The 23,331-nt window shown below is 36.0% G+C and overlaps 1 protein-coding gene across 1 annotated transcript in view; it reads right to left on the bottom strand.

Moving 5' to 3' along the window:
• The window catches only part of ABCA13 (ATP binding cassette subfamily A member 13), a 194,277-nt gene that overhangs the window by 44,855 nt on the left and 126,091 nt on the right, over positions 1-23,331 (bottom strand). Inside the window, exons 40-44 of the mRNA XM_063323974.1 lie at positions 22,495-22,582; positions 16,954-17,062; positions 6,769-6,823; positions 5,994-6,171; positions 2,490-2,605 (exon numbers count right to left, since the gene is read on the bottom strand). Coding sequence (XP_063180044.1) covers positions 2,490-2,605; positions 5,994-6,171; positions 6,769-6,823; positions 16,954-17,062; positions 22,495-22,582 — 546 coding nt within the window. The remainder of the gene's footprint in view (positions 1-2,489; positions 2,606-5,993; positions 6,172-6,768; positions 6,824-16,953; positions 17,063-22,494; positions 22,583-23,331) is intronic.

The raw sequence follows: 23,331 nt of genomic DNA, 5'->3' as shown, positions 1-23,331 counted from the left end.
GCTTGCTTCTTCTGAAATGCCCAGTCTTTAACTCAACATTTTGGTCCAAATGATGCCAGCATAACTCTTAGCACCTGGGATTTAGTAGTACGCCGTGGACAGGACCAAAGCCTATAGAGCACACCACAGAAAACATGTCATGACTTCAGCAGATGTACAAGTACATACTTTATGGGTCATTTGCTGCTTGGCTAAGATCTCTATAGATGGTTATTCTTATGCTAGGGTCACAGCAACTGGGTTACAAGAAGGATTCAAGAGTAATAAAAAGGTAATAAAAAAAAAGAAAACAGGGATGAGATTTAGTAGTATAAAGTCTTTGCACCAAGACTGATAAGAATTTCTGCCTTTAACTGGAAGGAATCAATTGGTAGTAGTCTGGAAGGAAGGAAAATGAAGACGAGAATGATACAGAGACAAGAAAAGTATGAACTTCGGATTTCTGAGTTATTTACAAGATCCTGGCATCGTGACCTCTAGAATATTACATATTAATCTGGCCACTCGTGTCCAGGAAAGATGAGCTTAAACTGAAGTTATAGGGAAAAATGATAAATAGAATTACCCAGGGAATGGGAAGGCCTTTTTACAAGAGAGGACTTGGCTTGTTTGGGCTCGTAAAAGATGTTTGATGAGGGAGAATTATGAAGTATGTCTCCAAATAAATTTAGGCTGGGATTTCTAAGAATATATCCAGCTACAGAGATACTGAAACAGTTTGCCAAAAAAGGAGTTGCTGGAGACATGAGATCTCGAAAACAGTTTCAAGATGAAAAACAGTAAAGTTTTTTTTTTAAAGTGTTTTTCTGAGACTCTTCCTGGAATGGAACACGTCCTGATCTTGCAGAAGGTCCTTTGATTCTCTCATGGAGCAGTTATATTTCATTATCTAAACATCTGTCTCATAAGATATGCATTTCCCACTACAAAGATAGCAACAATTACTTGCTTGAGATAAGGAAGAAACTTCTGCTCAGAATGCTTATGTGAGAGTGTACGTCCCTCTCCTGCCCAACCTGACCTTTATCTCCCATAACCCTGCCCAAGCAATAGCCACCCATGGTGGTCATAATGGGCGGGTCTAGCTGTGATGGCTCAAAGTGGATTCGGGGGGGGGGGTGGGGGAAGACAGAAAACAAGACAATAGCCAAGGGCTAACTTGATCAATGTGCCCACCTAACCATAGTACTGATACTGTGGTTGATATGCAAATCAACTATGAGTCAGTCATCTTACCCCTATAAATAAGAGCCCTTTGAGCTCTCCTGCAGGGCAGAGGGCTGCATACCAGGGTATCCCTTTGGGTAGGGACACCTCTCAAGGTTACCCCTTGAGCTTGAGAGTTTACTTGCTGCAACGGCTCCTCAGTAAGTGACTAATAGCTTGATAAACTTTGATGCTTCACTAAGATAATATCTTAGATTAATTGTGAACATATAATCCTTTAGACATACACCAGTGACCACATCTGGGACTACGACTGGTTCCAGCTGCACCCAGACGCCTCTCTGAGCAGGGGTTCAGGAAGCAAGGGGGTCCTCTCTCAACCTGATGACTCAATGGCAGGGTCTTGCTGACACTTTTCTACCATGTATACCTTGCCATCAAATCCTGATAAACCAGTCGCATTTACTACCAAATTTTGTTAAATCGCTGTTTTATATCAATAAATATATTGCCACTTCTCTCTCATGAGTGAAGTGCATCACTCCATTTGTGACGGCTTATCCTGTAACTATTCATCTTCAGCATTTCTCACATCACCTCAGACTGTACACAGGAAGATTTAAAGGAACAGAATAGACAGACCATTAGTTTGAGTGAGCCCTCAACAGCCCTATTTCTACAGAGAAATCAATCCTCTGACCAGTTATTTTAACTTTTTATAACTGTGTTTTCATGTGAAACTAAGCAAGAGGGTGATATTGGAGGACTTTCCCCTCTCTCACAGTACTATTTGGAGACAAATCTCCAACTATCCCAATACTCAATGTTGGACAGAGTTCTCATTGGAAATATAAATTCCTGTAGCTATGTAAAATTACAGAATTACAGAAAATGGGGAGAACTGTAATAAAAGTCAGCCACTTCTTACCTTCTTGGTGATATTCTGTACAGCTAAGCACTGAAATTCTGACTTGACTATGCTATTATTCCCTCATTTTCTGTAAGATAACATACAATCAGCTTCTACCGGCAAATGATTATTACACAGGCTGAATATTTTTCTGACACCTTTCCAGTTGTTTTTCTTTTTTCTTTTTTCCTTTTTTTTTCTTTTTTTAAATGCATGAGCAAATCTCCCTCCACCTTCTGCGTGCAACTTTCCAACTCATGTTTCAGCCTGTTTTCTCAATATCTTTTGCTGAATCATAATCATTTCCAAAGAGAGAAAATCATGCATCCAGCAGCAGGTGCAAACCAAGTCTAAAGATTTCTGTTTGTTTCTTAGAAGCTATAATTCCATAGTAGCATTTCCAATCACATACCCAAAGAGTATCAGCAGGAGAACAGTGGCTGCCAAGTTCTTTCGGAAAGTGAAGGCTGATAGCTGGAAGGCACTAATAACACCAATACACAGGGTGACTGGAACCATGTAAAACAGCTAGAAACAGAAGAAAAAAGGCACTTAGCAGGTGAACATCTCTTACTGGTCTGGCTTAATTAGCGTAGAAGGGCTCTACATTTTTACATAATCTACAAAATTAACTTTTCCATATTTGCAACATAATTACACTATAAATTAGGAAGAATAAGGCAGAAAAGCTCTGAGATTTCATAGTCCACACTTGCTGTGAAACTGCCCCTCTTACACAATACATGTGAAACATGCTGACAAAATAAAATCTGACTACAGCATGTTCCCCTTAATGCCATTTCTGTTGACCTTTCCAATACATCCATTTAACAAGCTCACTCTTCCACATAATGAGTCTGTATGGGACTGTTGCTCCAAAACATCAAATTATACTATGAATACAGAGTCTTGGATTCAGAAATAGCAGTTTCACTGATTGGTGCTTCAGTCATGGGAGAGTAGTAAGGATACAATTTTAAAAGAGACTTTAATGAAGGACCATGTGTGCTGATGAAGAAAATGACAACTTTTAATGGGAACAGACATAATATTTAGAAGAGTTAGAGCCATTAGGCAGCAGGGAAATCAGTTTCTCTGTCTTGACATAATGGTAACCAAATCCTTAAGGGGGGGAGGATGTGATTGGTACAGGGGATTCATCTCCAAGTATTCAAGACAGATGGGTTCTGCTTGCGACTAGCAATGGCAAAATGTGAAAATCTGTGCTTAATTCCTCTCAGTGTCTGCTTGCTCTGTGCATTGGGGCTGAGCTCGGTAACTGCCTCCATTTCTACTTATATAATATTTAACCTTATCCTAATATAACTGAGATTCTGAGATGCAACTGCAATAGAGGCAACAAATCAAGGTCTGACTAAATATTCAGTGTAGAAGAACAATACCTTTACTGTCAAAACTGGACTTTCATACTGAAGTACAATGCAAGCCTGTCAAAAATTAAACCAAAGGACATCACTTCTTTGCCAATGGGAAGACAGACATTTCTTTAAGATAAGAGCAATGGAGTGAAATGTTCTCATCTTGTTCCCATTGTACCTTATTCAGTGCCTTATACAAATATCATACCATACTACTCCACAGATTTAATTTTGAGTTATCCTGGAGCTGTTTAAAAAAATATAGTAGAGAAGTCACAAAGCATCTGAGTCCCAGTATGTTTCAACAGACTGGGACTTTTTTTCTAGAAATAAATAAATAACTTTAAACATTAAATTCTAGTAGAACTCTTAACTTGAAAGCATTGTGTGTTATAGAAGTTGGGCATGCACAAATAAAATAACTTTAATTTTGCCCCTCTAGTGACAGAAGCTTAATCTGAACAAAACTTCTATATTTGTCATGAAATTTTCTTAGTACTTAACATTTTCCATTTCTTGAACATTGTAAAGAATATTATTCACATGTATAAATACAGTAAGAATAGCCTGATTCTCATGACAGCAATTTCATAAATCAAATACTTCTGCAGGTCTAGTAAAGATTATGCTACCAATAATACAGGACACAGCCTGTAATACTTAAAATATGTAGAGGGATTTCAAATTTGACAGTTCATATATTCATGCGTTCAGTGTCCCTAAATGATCTTGCAGCACAATTAGCATTTAAAGCAGTGTCTGTTCTTTCCCAGATCATGATTGATCATGCAGTACTGTGCTGAATTTGTGAGAACATTTTGAAGGGAAGAGATTGGCAGAAAATAATGAGGACTTGACTTTGCTGCACAAGGAGAAACCGAATGATGAAGGACCGAATTTTTAACCAAGTCCTCTTATCTGACATGGCAGAAAAACGAATACAAAGATTGACTGTCCAAGTAAATAACATTTGGAGAAATGTGCTCTTAACTTCAAACTTTCTCAAGTGTGAAAATCCTGATTTCAAGCATGAATGGATGAAGCTCTAATGTTTCAGATTTGGAATAGTCTGAATGAGAACAGAGAGTGTTCCAAAAATCTCTGTTCCTGACCATGCTAGTTCATGTTTGTGTTGCCTGTGCTAGACCCCAGCCCTTCCTTCCACAACCCTACGTGTCAAGCAAGGTGCAGAAAGTTTATGTCCCTTTTCCAGGGCCAGGAATCTTTTTACTTTGGAATAATCCAGGTGACTCCAATCCTTCACTATTGCCTCTGATACCAATCTTCCAATCCAAGTTATTTGAGAAGCACAGCACAGCTCCCTGGTTCTTTAAAAATAATAATTCTATCCCTTTTCCCAGACGTAGGTGACCCGATCTCAGATTCCCACCAAACACTCAACTAATACTATTAGCAAGCCTTATTGCGAGTGAGTTATGAAAAAGCCTTTCAGTAAGGGACATATACGTATGCCTTACATATGTATATATACACACACCCGCATATATACACACACAGATATATATATATAGACACACTTAATGGAGAAATTTTTAATTTTCATTTTTAAAGAGTCACCTTTGAAAAAGATATTTGAAGGTAATTTGTGGAATTCTTGCTTAAATGGAGTCTAAACGAGCTCCAATACACAGCCAATGATAAATCAGTGACTGGGGACTAGCAGTGACTTGAGAAAGTTAATTCTGTTTCACCACCTTTACTTATTGGCCTAAACAGAAATCAACTTCTCAGGCTTGAAGAAGGTAAGCAAAAATTCATTTTTCACTTAACTATGTTGGTTTAAATCCAACCTGACAAAGTCAGGTTTCGGTGGCATTCCTGTCTCTACATTTGATTAAAAGGGTAAGATTTAGTGAAAAATAATATTTTTTGTGATATTTTCAAAAGAAGAGAAGATATTCAGATTTGTTAATGAACTTCATGTAGACAATACTATTTGTAAGGCTAACAATGGTAGAAATTACTTTGTGTGAGAAAGATAAACATTCAGGACAGAGACTTCACCTATTTCTGAGCTAGGTCTATGTGAATTCATAAATAATATTTTCTACTGTCTATCTTGCCAGAAATAGAAGGTACCAGTTATGAGTATCTCTCATATTACTCGCCAACAGAAAACATATAACTGACTAGTGTCTTCAGGCTTCTCCAATAATCTGAAAGATTTTGCCAGTGGCAACTCAAAGCACAGAAACTCTTGCTATGAACTGCTATGTGGAAGATTCTCTCTGTCTAGGGTGATTAGCCAGATCCCTTTTATTTATAAAATAGTGTAGGTACCTAAAGTTAGCATATGCTTTACCTTACAATTCAGCACAATCCCTGCCTTAAAGAATTTAATCTGACAGTATTAAAGTAGGAATGGTGTCCCAATGTTTGTTAACATGACAGCCAAGAGCTGTTGCTCTGCACAATTCAAATCTTATTCACATTTTTTGTAACCATATCTCCTTTTGCTTTTTTAAGACAAACTAAAAATTTACACCTGAACACATGCTTCCCCACATGATACATACCATATCACAGCAGAAGTTAGCAAGCCAGTAGGTTTTGTAACCCAGGCCTGTGATGTGCTGCAAGCGTTTTGTGCCAGATACTCTGTCTTTCACTATGGCACTTCCAATGGACGCAGTAAGGATAGAGAAACCCAACATGATACACAGTGCTACCCCACACTGACGAACATTCTCCATTCTAGGATACAAAGCAAAATGGTATAATGAAAACACAGTGGGGAAAAATAACTCACCAAACCCAAACATTTTCAGGGCCAGCTTCTTACCAAAACAACACCAGACATTAGGACCTCCATCCTGTTTGCAAACACCATGTTTGTACACTGTGAATATCTAATTAGACAACAGGAGCAAGATGATGTGTTAAGTTACACAACTATACGTGAGTTACAGAACACAGTGTGTGTTTCAAGTCTGAATAGTAGTGAAGCTTTTGCAAATATTTCCCCCTCTAGAGAAAATTAAAATTTAAAAACTTGACAAGCATTTAAAGCATTTAACCTGTTTGAAAACTTCATGGCATGCTCACAAACACTCTGTAAAGCGCAGTCAGTGTAAATTCAGTAATTTTCGCTACACAATAATGCAACTGTATCTGATATAAACAGTAGTCTTGACATATAAACACCAGACTAGAGAAAATGCTTCACTCAGTGGAACTGAATTGCATCTATCACGTCATAACATCTACTGCACACAACATACATGCTTATTGAATTAGTAGTTTCAATTGTCTGCTCACTGCAGCTATTCTATATTTTAAGAGTTTGCTCACATTTTGTCCTCATCCAGCAAGGCTCCTCCATATGGTTGGCTGTAGAGTGTGATCCCTGTGAAGTGAAAAATAAATTATGAAAGAGTAAATGCTACATCAGGACTTCAAGTTCTAGAGTACACTGTTGACCCCTTATTAGACAAGATGGATGAAAAGGCTAAATACTTTATAAGGAACAGAAAGAGGTCAACCACCAAGCTGCCAAACCAAATACTGTCTCCTGTTGAGTGATTCCCGGAGTCTGATTCCATCAAAATCTGATGAATAAACATAAGTAACAGCTAGTTTTCTGCATTCTGACCTGCAGAAATGGGTTCAGCAATGTTTTCTATTGCTGTAGGATCTACATCACAGAAGAGACCAAATACAAAACTTAAGGTAGAATTCGTTCATATACCTAATCCTTGGGAGTAAGGTAGGTTGTAACTAAAATTTTTACGTAGTATTTTAATCATTGCTAAAAACATTTTTAGATTACTGATGTTTTGCAGAGAAAAACTGTTTAGCTAAATTCACAAAAAATAGGCACACCTCAGATAGATTGAAACTTTAGAGCTTTAAATTAAAAAGATATTCAGTTTGGGGGGCCGAGAAAAATCCTGAGTAGGCAACGCATTCTTAGGCTTATTTTGGTTCTTGGTAAAACCAGCCTGTAACAATCTAGCAAACTGAACTTGGAATTGGAACGTAGTTTATGGACAAAAACTGTGGCTTTTTCTTTTTTTTCTTTTCAAGCAAAAGAAGAAAAATTGGGGGGGGGGGGGGAGTATGCATACAAAAATTTGTCAGTGCAAAAGTGGCTTTCCAACTGGTCTTGATGCAGTTCCTGACTTATTTCTGCGTGTGTACCTGACAGGTGTGCCAGCTGTAACATAATACCAACTGGAAATTCTTGCAATAAGATCAAACCAGCGCTATCTGATTAGAGTATAAAAAATGAATCTATGCTGTTACCAATTAAAAAACAAAACAAACCAAAACATCCTAACGGTGATTCTAATCTTCCCAGTATCTTTGGTAAAAAAATAAGTTGTTGGGAGCCTTAGATGCAATCTGCAGGGTACCACTTAATTGAACACACTTTCTCGTATTTTATTAGAGTCCAGCTGTATAAAGACAAAAGTTATCTTTGCTCCAGTAACAGGTGCAAGCTGACCAAGTATATCTATACATATTTTTTACCCCTTTAATTTTTCATTCTTCACCCTCAAGCCAAAGTAATCTAAACATCACTAAGTCACTGTGGGGTAAAAGGCTGAACGACAGAAGATGATGATTAACTTGTACACAAAATTAGTACAAGGTAAAGATTTTTCAAATACAGTTAAAAGCTGCACACTGAAGCCCAATGGTAGTTAACAAATCAAAAGAAGATTCAAGCCGATAAGGTTTTGATTCATCTCTAGTAAATACGTGTGCTATTTGCAGAAGTCTTTCATGTCATTTGCCTAGAGGGACTGTTTAAAATTTTCCTTTGTTTTTCTTTTACACCATTAACTTTTTAAACAATAGCTACTATTTGTTCTAAAGCAAAAAACAGCATATCAAAGAAAACTATTTTTTCCCACTGGAACCAAGTATTAGCTAAAATTCCATTTATGTAAAGGAAAAGTAGCATGAGAGAAAAAGCTTCATTCCCAGAAATTTTTTTGTAAATGTTTTCAATGGTTGAACAAAGGCGTGCATGTTAGAAGAAAGAATGTCTTTACTTCATATATATATATATATGAATATGATTCCTATTGAATTAGAAATTAGTAGCCAAATAGTATTAAGCCAGATTTTTACCATACAGACAAATTGAAACCAATCTGAATTTATTTTCAGATCTGGTTAGGAAAAATAAAATAATCTGATTTTCAGAGTTAATCTAATTACAATGGAGAAAAGCTTTTGGAAAATGGGAATCCTGATAATTTCACAAGCACTAAACAAAGAAGTTAACAACACGAAATGTGCTTCTTATACTCATTAATGCTCAGCTAAATTGGAAAAGATCAGAAACATGTGTTCCAGGCATCCCCTTTTATAACCACGAGCCAAGTTCTAGTTATAGAGGATCTTCCCACAGTTGTCAAGATCTTGCCTTCATGATCAAGAATTTGAATTCTCTAACCATGCTGTCCTCCCCCAAGTTTCAGACAACAGAAATCCTACAGCAAAATTGCTCCAGCTCAAGGGTTAGCATTTTTAGACATTGCAAATCTTAAAATACTGCCCATGATCAGGAAATGCCAAGACTTGGAGACCTATAGGTCCTACTGATTCACATCCCTTTTTGCAGAATTGTGAGGCAGGTAAAACTGTCACGTGGACTGTGGTAGAGAATTATGGCCCATGAACTGTCCAGAACTATGGCAGTTTACCAGGAATTCAGGAAGGTTCTCCACTATATTCCATGAATTAATCCAGGCTGATCTGAATCATATCTCATCACTCTATTGCTATCAACTATCTGCTGTATTCAGTGAGAAGCACATGCACTAGCAAAAAAAAAAAAAAAAAAAAAAAAAAAGAGCTATGAATTCATGCTTCTGCAATTTCCTGTACAAATGAATTCATGCTCATAAACATAGGTTGTCCCCACTTGTACGTTTTGAGAACATAGTAAATTAATTTTATAGGAGATCATCTGCACTGCTGAAACTTTTTAAAAAGAGCCACGGGGAATCAATGAAACATGCAAAACGTAACAAAGATAAAAATGACATCAAATATTTTACAAGGAATAACTTCTGCTCAGGAATATTCAATGTGTCTGGAAATAACCTCTCTCCTGAAATCACCATAGCCTGTCCCTACTAAGTGCACAGATCCCAAGAGGAAACTCACAAAACTTTCAGATTACTGCATTGTTATTAAATAAAAGTCTACAGCAGTTGACTTGGGTGCCATAAACGGAAATACACTGCTATAACTCTCTACTACAGAATAAACAGAGACTGCGAAAAAGAGATAATTGCTGGGGGAAATAAAAAACCCACGACATTAAATAGCATAATGCTTCTTGCAGTCTTGTATCATACAATACTGATCAAAAAGAAAATTGCACTGAATTAATTTCCTTCCAATAGAAGAGTCCCAAAAAGTAATTGCTCTTCTTAAAAGTAGTAACCATTTTCTACAGTCAATTCCCATTCAAACCATGTAGATGAAACAAAGGATTGCATTTTTAAAAATTTACACACACAGCTGAGGTTAAATTTCCCAGGGTTGCTGAATTACAATTAACCAAAGTATGACCATGTTAAGCTAAATTCAGTTCTATGTTAGAATTCAAAATTCTATCAATATATAAAATATAATATTTGCCTTTCATTCATTATTTTAAATTTTTCAGTTAGTCTGGAGCATGAGGGTCTTCTGCATTTGCTACATTTTTTAGTATGATTTCTTTCCTACCCACATTGTCCAAAAATACATGATAAGTTTATATAAAGCCAACAAACTGGCTTGTAATTCACAGAGGGAAAAAAAGTTCCCTTGAATCTAAGGAGAGATAAATTGTAAACTATCTTGCAATAGCAAAATAACACAACACATTTGATATAAACTATTGGCTAGTATATGTATTCTTTTTTTATAAAAAAAACAACCTTCCATGTACTTTTATAGTTTGTCTCTTCCGAAATTTCTCCTAACCGCCTAGACCATCTTTCTTAACATACATCTCTCTCCCAATAGAGCTCTTAGGACAATGTAAAATGTAATTATTGATGTTTTCTTGCCTTTATATGCCTTCTTACTATGTAAGGCTGCTATAATGATGCTCATTAAGTTGAAAACTAAACACCATCTTTGAGGACTTAAAGTAAAAAAATATAAATGACAAACAAACTAAGAATTTCTAACTGACAAAGCCTCTATTAAACAGATGCATGTGGTGTTTATGCAAGGATTTTTTTTAAGGATTGTACTTGCAAGCCTTGTGTGAACAGCCTTTAGGGCAAATTTTACCAAATCAGTATTCACAAGGGAAAAACAAGACAGGCAATATCAACAAATAGATATGATTCAGCTCTAACTCTGTCTGCTCCTTTTCATAAATGTCTCAACATAAAATTATTTCTTCCACATCTACAGATTGCCATTATATTCTCCTGACATAATCGCAACCAGAATTTTCCCAACTGTTCTAAAACATCCATTGTCTGCGTCCTTGGCACCGAGCTGGTCACATTTTTACAGCGACGATTTAGGCTTTTTTATGGGCACAGGTGAAAATTTGTGATAGCCACCAATTCTAATCTTTCACAAGTCCTGCATAAGCAATTCAAGAACAGCAAAAACTGTGACCATGGAGATCTTTATACTACATCACGGCTTTAATGCCATATTCACACAGTAAGTGAACACCATGATGCCAAGATTTTCTTAGACCTTTTAACCTTCGCCAATATAAAAATGAAGAACCTGAGAAATGAGAGGCACTAATTCTCCAATTAGAGTGGGGTGAAAAGGAGGGCATCTCAAAGAAGGAAACATAACTTATACATGTTAATTGATATATATGTGCATGTACAGTTATGAAAAGGAATGAAGCCAGATGTCAGTCCCAACAGAGAGCACAAGCAATAAGTTAGTTTGGTAATACATTTTCTTAGCTGGTTTTCAGCTACGAAACTTCTTTTTCTTTTTTTCCTCAATTGTTTTGACCACACTTAACTAATTTTTTTTGTTGTGTTCTCTTCTTTTTTTCTTTTTTTTTAAAGTGAAAGGTTCAGTTGCTATCTCTTGTATTGCTCAGTGAAAGACTTACCTTTACACAACAGAGAAACAAGGGCATTTTATCAGTCCTGCAAGCCACATTAGTAAGGAAAAAAGACGCAAGTAGTCAGAGCTTCACACTTTAACTATAAATCGCAGGAAAAACCCAGTTTGGGAGGGGAGGTGGGGGGCAGGGGAGTATTTACATTGGAAATGCCACTAGAAGCTCTGTTCTACATGCCGAATAGTAGAAGAAGCAATAAACAATTAATTGTAGCCTCTTCACTTTCTCCATGATTTCCCATTAGTATTCTCCTTTCCAGGCTGAAAAATCCTATTCCTTTCCTTACATTGTTCTTCATTAAACTAGTTTTAGATTCTAATACCTTAAAAAGGCATCCCTAACCTGGGGAAATAAATTCTTTTTAAAATGTTATAAAGCATTATGACATTGTCTACAATAAAATGCTATCCTTTTCCCTTCTGGATAGGACAGTTCACAGGAAAAACGCATCCACCTTACAGACATTTGAAATGAACAGCACCTTCATTGTAGTAGGAAAAGTCCTGCACTGTTGCCATTCAGGAGCTGCACAACTCAACACATCTTTCCCCATACCATCTTATTAACAGACTGCAAACTGTCCCTTCAAGAGAAAGTGCTCTAGATCTTCTATTTCAAATCTACAGCACCTGACCATCTGTCAGAAAAGGAAGCAACATGCAATTCAGCATGGTCTTAGAGACTTGGAACATTTTCTCCCTGTAGGTTATAAAAACATGAAGCACTGGTAGCCCAGTCCATCTTGCCTGGGTGCAACTTTCCATGTAATCATGCATTACAAAAGCTGTGGTTTTGCAGCAAAAATGAGGACAGTGCCATGAGCCCAGCAGTATTTTTTCAGTATAGGGTGGAGAGATCTAGAGTAAAAAAAATCTCAAGGGTCTTCAAGCTTGTATGCCATCACCATAGGCTAATCAGAGCTGTCCTTTCTGGTTCTGCATTGTATTTTGGGGGTGTCTGAGCCTGTCTCTTGGCACTCCTCTGTAAACTCTCTTTTCTTTCTGTCACATAGCACACTGAGTCTTGAGTACATAAATCAATTTGGATCTGTGCTACTAATGCTAAATATCACAATTGTTACAGACTTGAATAGAAGACTAATCCAGGTTTCTTTATTCCAGACATTTTATTTTGGGTTAGAATAAAATAAAATAGTATCTATTACAAAAATGGAGGCTTTTCACAAGCTCTTCTTTGTGGGCATTTAAAATTTATGATGAGATTTCTGTTTGTATAAAATGAGACATCACCATTTACTGGAAATTGCAACTTAAGTTTTATGAAGAATTTCACAGGCAGCACTCTCATTAATGATTTATATTTTACTTTCCCCCCTGCTAACCAGAAATGGTTAAGAAGGTTCCTACTAAATGCCATTTCACAGGTTCCTTTGAAAAGAGGTTTAAAGTTAAAATTTGCAAAGCAATCAGGAAACTATACAGTCACTTTCCACCAAAACTCGGCTGAAAATGGGTCTCTTGATCCCTTTAGCTCTTTTGAAGAACTGAATCTGAAATAAATGAGATTGCTATATGAAACCTTACAATGAGCCCTAGCATGAAAGGTTTTTAAAAAAATCGATGACTTCTATTGAAGTCGTGAGATGGGGCAGCTGCATCGCACAAGGCCCTTCTATATTCATACATTTCTATTCTTTGAATAATGATGTAAGAACTTTTTTTGACCACTGTATTTTATAGACTTCATTATAGATGACTACCACTCCTTTTTTCTTTATATAGCCTTACCCTAAGAGGTAGGTAATAGTCCTTCCTCTATAATTCCAGCACGATAAACACATTCCTACTCAACTGTGTGAAAAATAACATAGCTTTAGTTGATCAGAATTTCTATCTTAAGCAAAAAAATGTTGCCTTTTAGTTTTTTATTCGTCTTCATTATTTGATTTTTTTATTTGCTCACAATTACATTATCTAATTGTAGGAATACAGCATTTCAGAAAGAGATCTAAAAATATACGAACATCATACACATAAGCCTGAAGACCAGCCAGAGCAGAAGAGTTTTGACAAAAAACAGGTACATCTTACCTTTGTGTTGAATAGTATTTCTCACTTTTTAAAAATTATTTAACATGTCCATTTTCATTACCTGTCACTGAATTTATAACCCACTACAAAACAAGATGTATTTGATTTCCTTTCCAGTAAGACAGATGAGTTAGATTTTTTCCACAACAGAAACACAGTTTTACATGATCATGAAGCTAGAGGTGGCTACCCACGTGGTACAGAAGATGAACTATTTTAATATAAGAAGTATTCCCAAACTGCTGTTTCAAAATAGACATCTGGTCCATTAACTATGTTAAACTGATGTAAATCAATATGACTAGCTTCTGTTGCTATATCTATTCACATGCACCTCCAGCTGGTATACACATCTTCAACAACCATACCACTCTTTACATGAAAATTACGAGAAGCAAATACTGTAACTTTCCAAGAATCCTCATGGAGGAGTTTACTGATAATCCCATATGGGGGGGGGGGGGAAGAAGAGAAATCTCACCAATTGCAAAGAAAGGATTTGAAAATCAGATTACTCAACAATAAAAAGGAAGTATTTTTGATCACCAAATAACAATCATTTCCTGCTTGTTCATGCTCAGGAAGATCAAGAGTCAGTAACTTGGACTGACACAAGAATAACAATCTTTTTTTTTCACAGTTTTTTTTTAACAGATACAATTCCTTGGGATATAAAACAACACAAGGTAGCCTATGTCCTGTGTATTTTTGGGTATGACTTCTTCCTTCAAAGTCTCATACAAAATCCTAAGTCTGTATTCCCTGTATCCTCCTGACTGAAGAAAAGACATTAGACAAAAACATTTAGCCTCCTTCTCAGCTCCTTATCACTAAAACATGTCACAAACTGGGACCAGCACTACTGATCTCCTATGAAACTTACTAGGTCTGTCCCTGCGAGCAAAGGAGGTAGAATTAGGCACACTGCCTGTAATGAATCTTCCCTCCTCCAGAGACCTTGGGAGAACTCCAACTGGGTTCTTGCTCAAGAAATACCCACAGGATACAACTGCTGAAGTGAAAGTGTTCCTTGGTATTTACATGAGCATTTAAATAAGCTGTTGACCTCTTTCAAGGTTGTTTCAATATCATAGTAGTTGCTGTTCTTGTTTACATCCATGGTAACGCTCCACCCTGTTGAAGTGAGTCTCTTGCAGTAAAGCAAGGTTTATCTTTTTGTGAAGGAAGGAAAGACTGTGTCCGCATACTCCTTTTTCAAGGGTCAAATTATTTTTATGTCACTTAAAAATAATACAGAAGCACTGGTTCTGTTCACAGGAAATAGTTATCCTGTGAAAAAAAACAATTACCTTAATTACAAGTCAGAATTACTAACCTACATTTCTGCAACATCCTAAACAAACTTCCTTGCAGCAACTTCCAATAATATTCTGGAACTGACCTTCCATATAAACAGAGTTTGCAAGAAGGGGGGGGGAGATCAAAAAGATTAGTTTTCAGTGTAGAAACGCAGTATGTAGTCTTCTGACTGCTAATTTACAGGACTGCATATAATCATTTTTAACAAGAAAAGCATATAAATAATTCTCCATCAGAGCAGTATCCTTAAATAAGAGATAGTTAAAAGTCAAAGTGAGCGGAGCTCAAGTGCCCCATATAGCATTGGAAAATTGTTGAGATTTTTTAAAAAATAAAATATACATCTCTATTTGTCTCTACACATATATAAACACACACATCTATCCATATGTGTACACACACATATACCTATATACAGACTGACAGGTAGATAACTTGACTTCTCTTTCTAGGATTTCTCTAACAGGTCCCTCTGCATTATGTCTCAAGAGCATGATCAATCCATCTTTATTGCACTTCTCCAATAGATATATACATAAATAAACTGCTTTCTAGTTCATAAATTCTACTTCTGCAGAGACTTAGCCAACATATTCTGCCACAAGATTATATAATGAGCACATATTTGTTTAGATGACAATCCAAGACTTCAAATATTTATTAAGCACCATTTCGCTCATTGTGTTTCTACATCATGCAACAACATAAAATATAAAATTTCCACAGTCCTTGGCACAACTATAATTTTCTCTGACTGTAATCTGGATTTTATGTCCCCAATTCTCCATGACAGATATAAAAGTAAAGGTATTTAAACTTCTAAGTTCCAGAATGGGATATCTGATGCTACAGAAAACAAGCTAGCAACAGTATTATTCATGAAGTGCAGGGAAACTTGATTAAAAATTGATTTGCATTAAAAATTCTCATTAAAATACCTGATTTCATTTCATTCAAACTTTCTACAGAAATATATTACCTTTGATTCATTCTCATAATTCATTTAGAACAATAAAACCCCAGCCATCTTGAAAGCAAGCAATTATTCTTTCTTCATTGACATTCTGGGAAATTTTCTTAATGAATTTCTATTTTCAGATACTCAGGATTCCTTCCCCCTTTTCACTAATTTTCATCTTCTTTCTTCCTTCTTCATTATAAACACACTGAAAATCATTTTACCACTACAGACAGCCATCCCACCTTTTCAAAAACTCTAAAAAATTGGTCAGAAGCTATTTTTAAATTTCTCTAAACCAAACTAATTCCTCTTTAACAGAACCATAAGAACAAAAGGAACTGGAATGAAGGGAAGTTAGCCTGAACTATCAAGCCCAGATTTCAAACTAGATTCCAGTATCCTAAAAGTTCACCTGTGTTAGCAGCTGATTTTTGTCTGCAGTCACTTTTTAAAAAGTCACTTTGTAAAATTTTTATTTTAACTAGTTCTTACACAGTTCAGGAATATCTGAATCAGATAATTTAGATGTCAAATATACTAACCTCTCTTTTGTTGCGTACAATAATAAGATACACCAGCCTCTCCCGTTCCATGAGTAACAGGAAGCTATAGAATATCATGTTGCAGCATGAATTTACAGGGTACTATGGGTTTACCCGGGATATTTACATAAGACGACAGAGTAAAGTGACAGAGAAGTTATAAATTCATACTCTGTTGTGCATTAATCATTCCATTTAAGCAAGCCCTCGCAGTGGTTTCACAAGGACTAACATCCCAAGTGTAGCAAACCAATTTACACTTATTCCACAGGAATGCCCTTTGTAAGAAACTCATAAGGCACAGCAAGCTGTAAATTCAAATTTTATGTTATTGAGTACTACTATTATGTACTACTATTGTGTTCACACAAACAAACCTTCTGTTTAATTAAAATTTCCACTTTCAAATCCTCCCAAGAAATGTGTGATTCTGCAATCCTACTTCATACTACCAAAATTTTTCATACTTAAAATTATTTTAGTTTATTTGAAAACTAGTTTTCAAAAGATATGAAAAAAGACTTAAAGAAGGACTATTACCATACTGTCTCCAGTCCACATTAGGGGGCAAATTTAGCCACAGAATGAAGTTATTGAGTTCATTTAAGTAGGATGGCAGCGAATGGAAAGCTTTTTGGTTGTACCACACCTGAAAGAGAGAATGGAAATTGTCAATCAAAAATGAGTTGAGTCTGAATGCTGATCTGAAAGCTCCCATACCTTGAGGAATAGCATAAAGATATCTAATTTTTCTGTTATGACACCTGTTTATAGAAGCAGGTGAACTAGGCAGAGCAGAGTCGGTTGATTTGTACAGGTCTTTCAACAGAGTGCAGCAGTTTGTTTTCTACTGTTGGAGCTATACACCTACATTAATTACTCCATTGGCATTCTCTGATTTAATGGAATACTGTGTCACTTCCCTTACACACATTTGGTTAAAAAAAAACAGAGGAAAAAACATGCGAAAATAATATTCACCAATTTAATTGAAAATGCAAAAAGATGAGTAAAACTAGTGTTACAAGTGGAGAACATTATTTAGATTTATCTAAATAATACCTAGAAGTGACACGCTGCATAAAATATCCAGGAAAGAATATCCTGGAAAGTGGGGAAAGAAAGAATCAAGGAGGCACTGTTTACAAGGTGGGTGTGAAACTATTCCATAAAGGACAAAGCTGTGTCTCTGCCTTCAACAAGCAATTATCAGTGGTCTGTTAAGCATGGAGGAAATTCATACAGGAAAATTTTAAGACAGAAAAGGCAAGCCAGTCCCTCTGGGGAGCACAGGTGAGCAAGTCTGCTGTAACACATATTTTATCCTCAAATCATGCAGAATCATCCCAGTTTGGTAAATATACTCAAAATTCACACTTCCATGTACTAGAATCATTGCTGAGAACCTGATATACCAAAACCAAATATAATGTGGCTTGAGTTTTGCTTTTTCTTTGGAAATCTATTCCATTTCTATGTCTTATTACTGTTAATCATAGCGCCTTTGAACCCGCATTATCCTTACTGAAAACTAGGTCAAATTATTATGTATGTTTGTTTTCAGTTTTAGTGACATGCTTCAAATCACCTTTGATTACTATCCCTTCCTCACTCCACAGCAACCTTTCATCTCCCCTTTTTGTTTATACAGTTGAAAAACTCTTAACCTTTCCCTATCTGGTATCAGCTATTTGCTAATCCACATTTTGTACATCTCAAATTGATGATGGGCAATTCTCACTTTATGTCTGAATCATTCTGAATCTGCAAATTGCACAGTTTTTAATATAGGTCTTTTTTGCCTTAACACCCTTCTTCTAGGATTTCAGTTTTCTTAGATCCTTTCTAAAATTACCATCTATACAGTTACATCTTGGAAACTTCCTTACAGATCTGTTTCTCATCACTCTGATGCTATTCTCCTCTAGGGCTCTTCCACATATGTGTGTCTCTTCTTGATACCGGTGTAAACTTCCATATATTTTTTTTTCTATTTACTTGAAGATAATTCAGTTTTTCTTTCTTGTAGTATCCAGCTACAATCCTTACTTGGACACTAGTTCCAGACTTTGACTGGTTTTTCTGTTCTTCTGTTTCCTGGTGCAGATTGTCTTATCTTCAGTTCTATTTCCCTCTCTTAATAATTATGGTCTTCTGATTTATTTTTCTGACTACCTACTTGTTTGGATCTCCACATTGTACTCTGTTGTGAGGCAAGGTTTACAGCATTCTTATTGTCCATTCAGTTTCCTTCCATCTATCCTATATCGTGCTTTCAAACACCATTCTGAGCTCAGCTGTCATTTCTCCTATGGCTCTCACTCTCGAATTTTCTTTGCCATGATCTCTTAGTCATTATTTTAAAAATGAGCAGCTTTGGTCTACCACTGCTCTTGCTTGCATTAACTTTCACATTTTCTACTCTTCTTTATGTGGTCTTCACAACTGCTTGAAATCTCAACAGCATCTTATATCCCTACGTTTAAAGAAAAGAAAAAAGAACAAACCCTAAACTCTTATCTCCTTCTCAAACTGATATCCAGCTCCTTTGTTCTCCTCCAGTTCAATTCCCACAAATTACTACATAAAGTAGATCTCCCATTCTTCAAGTAACAAGGGAGTTCTTTAAAGAAATGAAGTAAAATAGAACCTAAGTGTCGTGAGGAAAACTGCTGATCTTTGCACTGCTGGATCTCCCATGCAAATGGCAAGCAGAGCAAAGAAACATAAACAAGTGATCAAGGGTAGCCAGTCTTTTTCACGCCACACACACATTTCTTAGTCTATGTTTTTAAAAAGATTTGTGCCCAATAGAAAGTTATACATACATAATGAAACTCCACTGCAATTGTGTTCATTGTATTAAAAAAAAAAAAAAGGCAATTAAGAAAGCAATACAGCAAAATTCTGATGACACATCCTCATTTAACTGAAGTAGGGGAAAGGTCTCAAGTGTTCACAGAACACCTTAGGAATATAATGTGACCAATATTCAAATTAAAACACAAAAGCCACAATAGAGCATTGTGTGTAACAATACATTTCAATATCCCACACATTAATTAGAATTATTCCTTCAAGCGGCATCATGTAACTGAATCAAACCACCAGGAAATAATAAAATTGAAGCTGGATATTTAATTATTTATAATCTGGCAAAAGAGACATTTAAGGTTGTTCACTTCATCAGAAGACACATTTAAGCACTTTTTTCTCAAGTCTTGCGTCTTATTCTAAATTGATTGCAAAGGTAAAATTTAAAAAAGGAAAAATATTAGTTCTAGCTGAAATATCTTTCACATTTCTTGTCTGCCACACAGGTAATTATTTACAGAGGACAGAAAAGAGATGAGCAATGGAATAAACATATAGATTAAGATGCTTAATTTTTATTTTTGTTATTTTATCTTCTATCTATGGTTGATAAAATTCCTTTTCCCAAGGAAAAACACAGCCTCTCACCACATTAGATATAAGTTCTGTAAAGACGTGTTTTCCATTATTCCATACCATTCTTACCTTCATTATTCCAGAATAATGCTAGACAGACATTTTTTTGCTAACCCATGGCTTACCAAGAAAAAGCTAAACATTGCTGGACCAGATTCATGATGGGGAGGCAGAGAGAAGTGCTATAAGACTGGAGATGTAACTTCCTCTGGACACTTATATTATTACTGTATAGTAAAGCCTCAAATCCCAGCCTTTGAGATTGGAAAAATGCACATTTCAGAATTCCATGAAAACAGTACCAATTCCCTTTCAGGACTATTTAAAATTCCCACATGTTCTTCCTGTATTTAATTATGTTATAAAGAACAGCAACTATGAAGTCATTGTGGAACAATTTTTGCCCACATTATCAAAGGAAAACAAGGAATATACAGTCAGAAAAACACAAAAAAAATTGAGGAGGAGTTGTGTTTTTGCTACGTAACAGTGATCATCAATTAATGTCGATAATCAATAGTTTTAATCAGCCATGTTTGTCATGTGGTAGATGTATTCTCTCTCATGTACGCACACATACACTTTCTCTGTGTGCATGCATACAACATGTATGTGGTATAGACAGCATGGTATGATTAGGTAAAGTAAAGAAGGTATTGGATAGGTATTTTGAATTTGAACTGGAAAAATTGTTGGCTTTTTGAGTGGAGAATAAGGTATAAAGATTCAGAAATTTTCTAAAATTAAATGAATCATACAGTAAGTCTCTTCAAATGCAAATTTCTCATTTTCTTTCACACAAGGCTATGTAAATGGTACATCCATTGTCTCATGAACAAGCCTGAAAGGTCAAAGTAAAAGTCTGGTCATTAATTACTGAAAGGTTAATGCAATAATTTGACATTGGATCAGTTGAAAACCACTTCCAGGAGGTATTTTAGATAACACAGTGCCCTTTATAAATCTACTCCACTATTTTCTTTGGGTCTGAAATATGAAGCTTACTCACTAACAGTATAACTATAATTTATCCCTGTGCTGGTGGCAGGTGGAGCTCTACGCCAAAGACATTTTAAAAAAAAGGACCCTGACAAAACCCACAGTGCAAGCATGTCAAAAACAAGAGTCTAAAATGATGAAAGATACATGGGACAAAAACAGCAGTCAGAAAAACACATCTCATTGCAGTCCTCTAGCACTTCAAGTTCCTAATGAAGGATTGATGGAACTAGAATTCACAGCTATAAGAAATCTGGGGGTAGAAGGGAGATCACAAATAACCAAAATGAAAATATGTATAAGGTAAGGTGTGTATATAAGATAAAGAGTTTTTTAATAAAACTACATGTGAAAGGCATTGCAAACAGGCAATGATTTTGCAAAACTAATTGTGAAATGATACTGGATTGGAGAATATCTGTACATTGTTTTAACACTTTAACCCCAAATGGATTTTAGGGTAGAGCTTATTTACACCGTTCTTTCTCTTTTTCTTTTATAAGAGCAAATAAAATCTAGCTTCTATACCCCCATAAAACAATTTAAAGGCAGAAGCATCTTGCTTTCATATTCCAATCTGGAATCTGGAAAGCCCACGGCTTCCTCTTAACAAATCTGTTTTGCCTTAAATACAAAAATAGAGACCACTCACTCATAATCTTCAATACTCCAAGACTGTTATTCCTCTACTCATTACTGGTCTACATTTGAATAGATCTCAAAAGAACCTTTCAAAGCACTCCCGTGGAATATAAAATCCCTTGCACTCATCATTGCCTGTAAGCCTCTAGGTCCCATCCCAAGTCTTCATAGTACAGAGATACTGTATCTTTCCCGTGCATACCAAAAGGCCTCAAGGAAAAGCTCTTTATTTCAATCGTGCTTAGAAAAACGCTTCTTTTCCTGACTTTAAAGGTAGCTCCAGACAGAAACCACCGGCTCTGTGTATCATTGCCAGACAGTATGATCTACTGTCAAGAAGAGATTCAGGTTCCATACCCTGACTAATTTCAGCAAGGCACACTGGCACACTTCTGTTTCTCTGGGATAAAAATGGAAAGTTACTCATATTTGAAAAGGGGTTTAAAAGCACAAGACAGCATATTTGTTATGCAGAAGTAGCTACTCTGGAAAGCTAATTTATTTTATTTTTGGGGGGTGGGGGGGTGGGAAATGAGAGAAACGTAGCAAGTAAAAGTATTCCTAACAGAAATGAAAAAGCATCAGTAATAACTCATTTTTGAGATGTAAAAAAAAAAAAAAAAAAAGAGGAATATCTGGGGTGACTACCTAAGAAAAAGTTTTAAAGGTGAGCTCAGTTAGGCTCTGAAATAGGTTCACAGGTAAAAACAACAAAAACCCATATCATTTGCCTCATTTAAAACTGCTTCTCAGAACACAAGAGAATACTTCAAGAATTATGAACAGATAAGTGGACTGTTGCTGCTCATCTCAGTGACCAGTCCGGCCCAAACCACAACAACTTTAATAGGCAAGAGAGTTCTTCTCCCAGTTTCTAAATGCAAGGATTTTATGTAATGTTTCATTATTTGCTAAGTGCTGTGAATTCTGAAGCCTTAATAAGTAAGCAACAGATACACACAAATGCACACACATACATTCAACCCTTACCTTAATCAGAGGCTTAGATTTGGTGCTATTCAATTTTTTATCTTGAAGTTCAAATGGTTTCCTCCCTCCAAAAGACCAACCACCATATCTGGTAATAGAAAATTAATAATAATAATAATAATAAAGTAATAACAAGTTACCTGTCTTAACAGTCTTTTCTTGCAATGATAAAGCCGTACTATCTACATTCATTCTTTATTTTTCAACTGAAAATAAAACTTCACCCCTCACAAACCCCTCCTCTGTTAAAAAGGAGGAGCTCAATATACTCTTAAATCAAGTGAAAGCCACCACTCTTTTCCTGCAAAGGGATTCCCTCAGATAAAGATTTTTACTTTTTGAAAGATGAAATCCCTGAGCAACAGGAGGGTTTGTGAACAAGTGAGGTATTACTGACTTTCAGAAACCTCTTAGACATGTTGATTTCTTCCTACCCCATTCATATTCTAGCTCAAATGTTTCATCCTAAGATGTTTATCTCCATTTTTATCAAATAAGACATACTTTTTTTCATGCATAAATGGCTTTCTTCTCCTTGATAAAATCATACTTGGTCTAGTATTTGCGCTTATGTCAAAGGCATTGGTTGAGCTGTAAAGGCACATAAGTAAACCTCAAAATACAGCTGGTATCACAGAATATGAAGACTTGCCAGAGGGATACCAGCCCTTTCAGTTTAAAGAAAAGATTAATTGGAGCATATCCACCTCTATTTGATTGAGTCTGTAAGGAACGGAAACTATGCTGTTCACCTGATTTGCACACATATATACATTTTCTTTCTCTGAGATGCTGAAATAAGTTGCTGTGTGGCCAGAAGAGCCAGGGCATGCCTAG

The sequence above is a fragment of the Chroicocephalus ridibundus genome, chromosome 2, assembly GCF_963924245.1.
Source record: "Chroicocephalus ridibundus chromosome 2, bChrRid1.1, whole genome shotgun sequence".
Classification (NCBI taxonomy): domain Eukaryota; kingdom Metazoa; phylum Chordata; class Aves; order Charadriiformes; family Laridae; genus Chroicocephalus; species Chroicocephalus ridibundus.
This window is presented reverse-complemented; position numbering and strand designations above follow the sequence as displayed.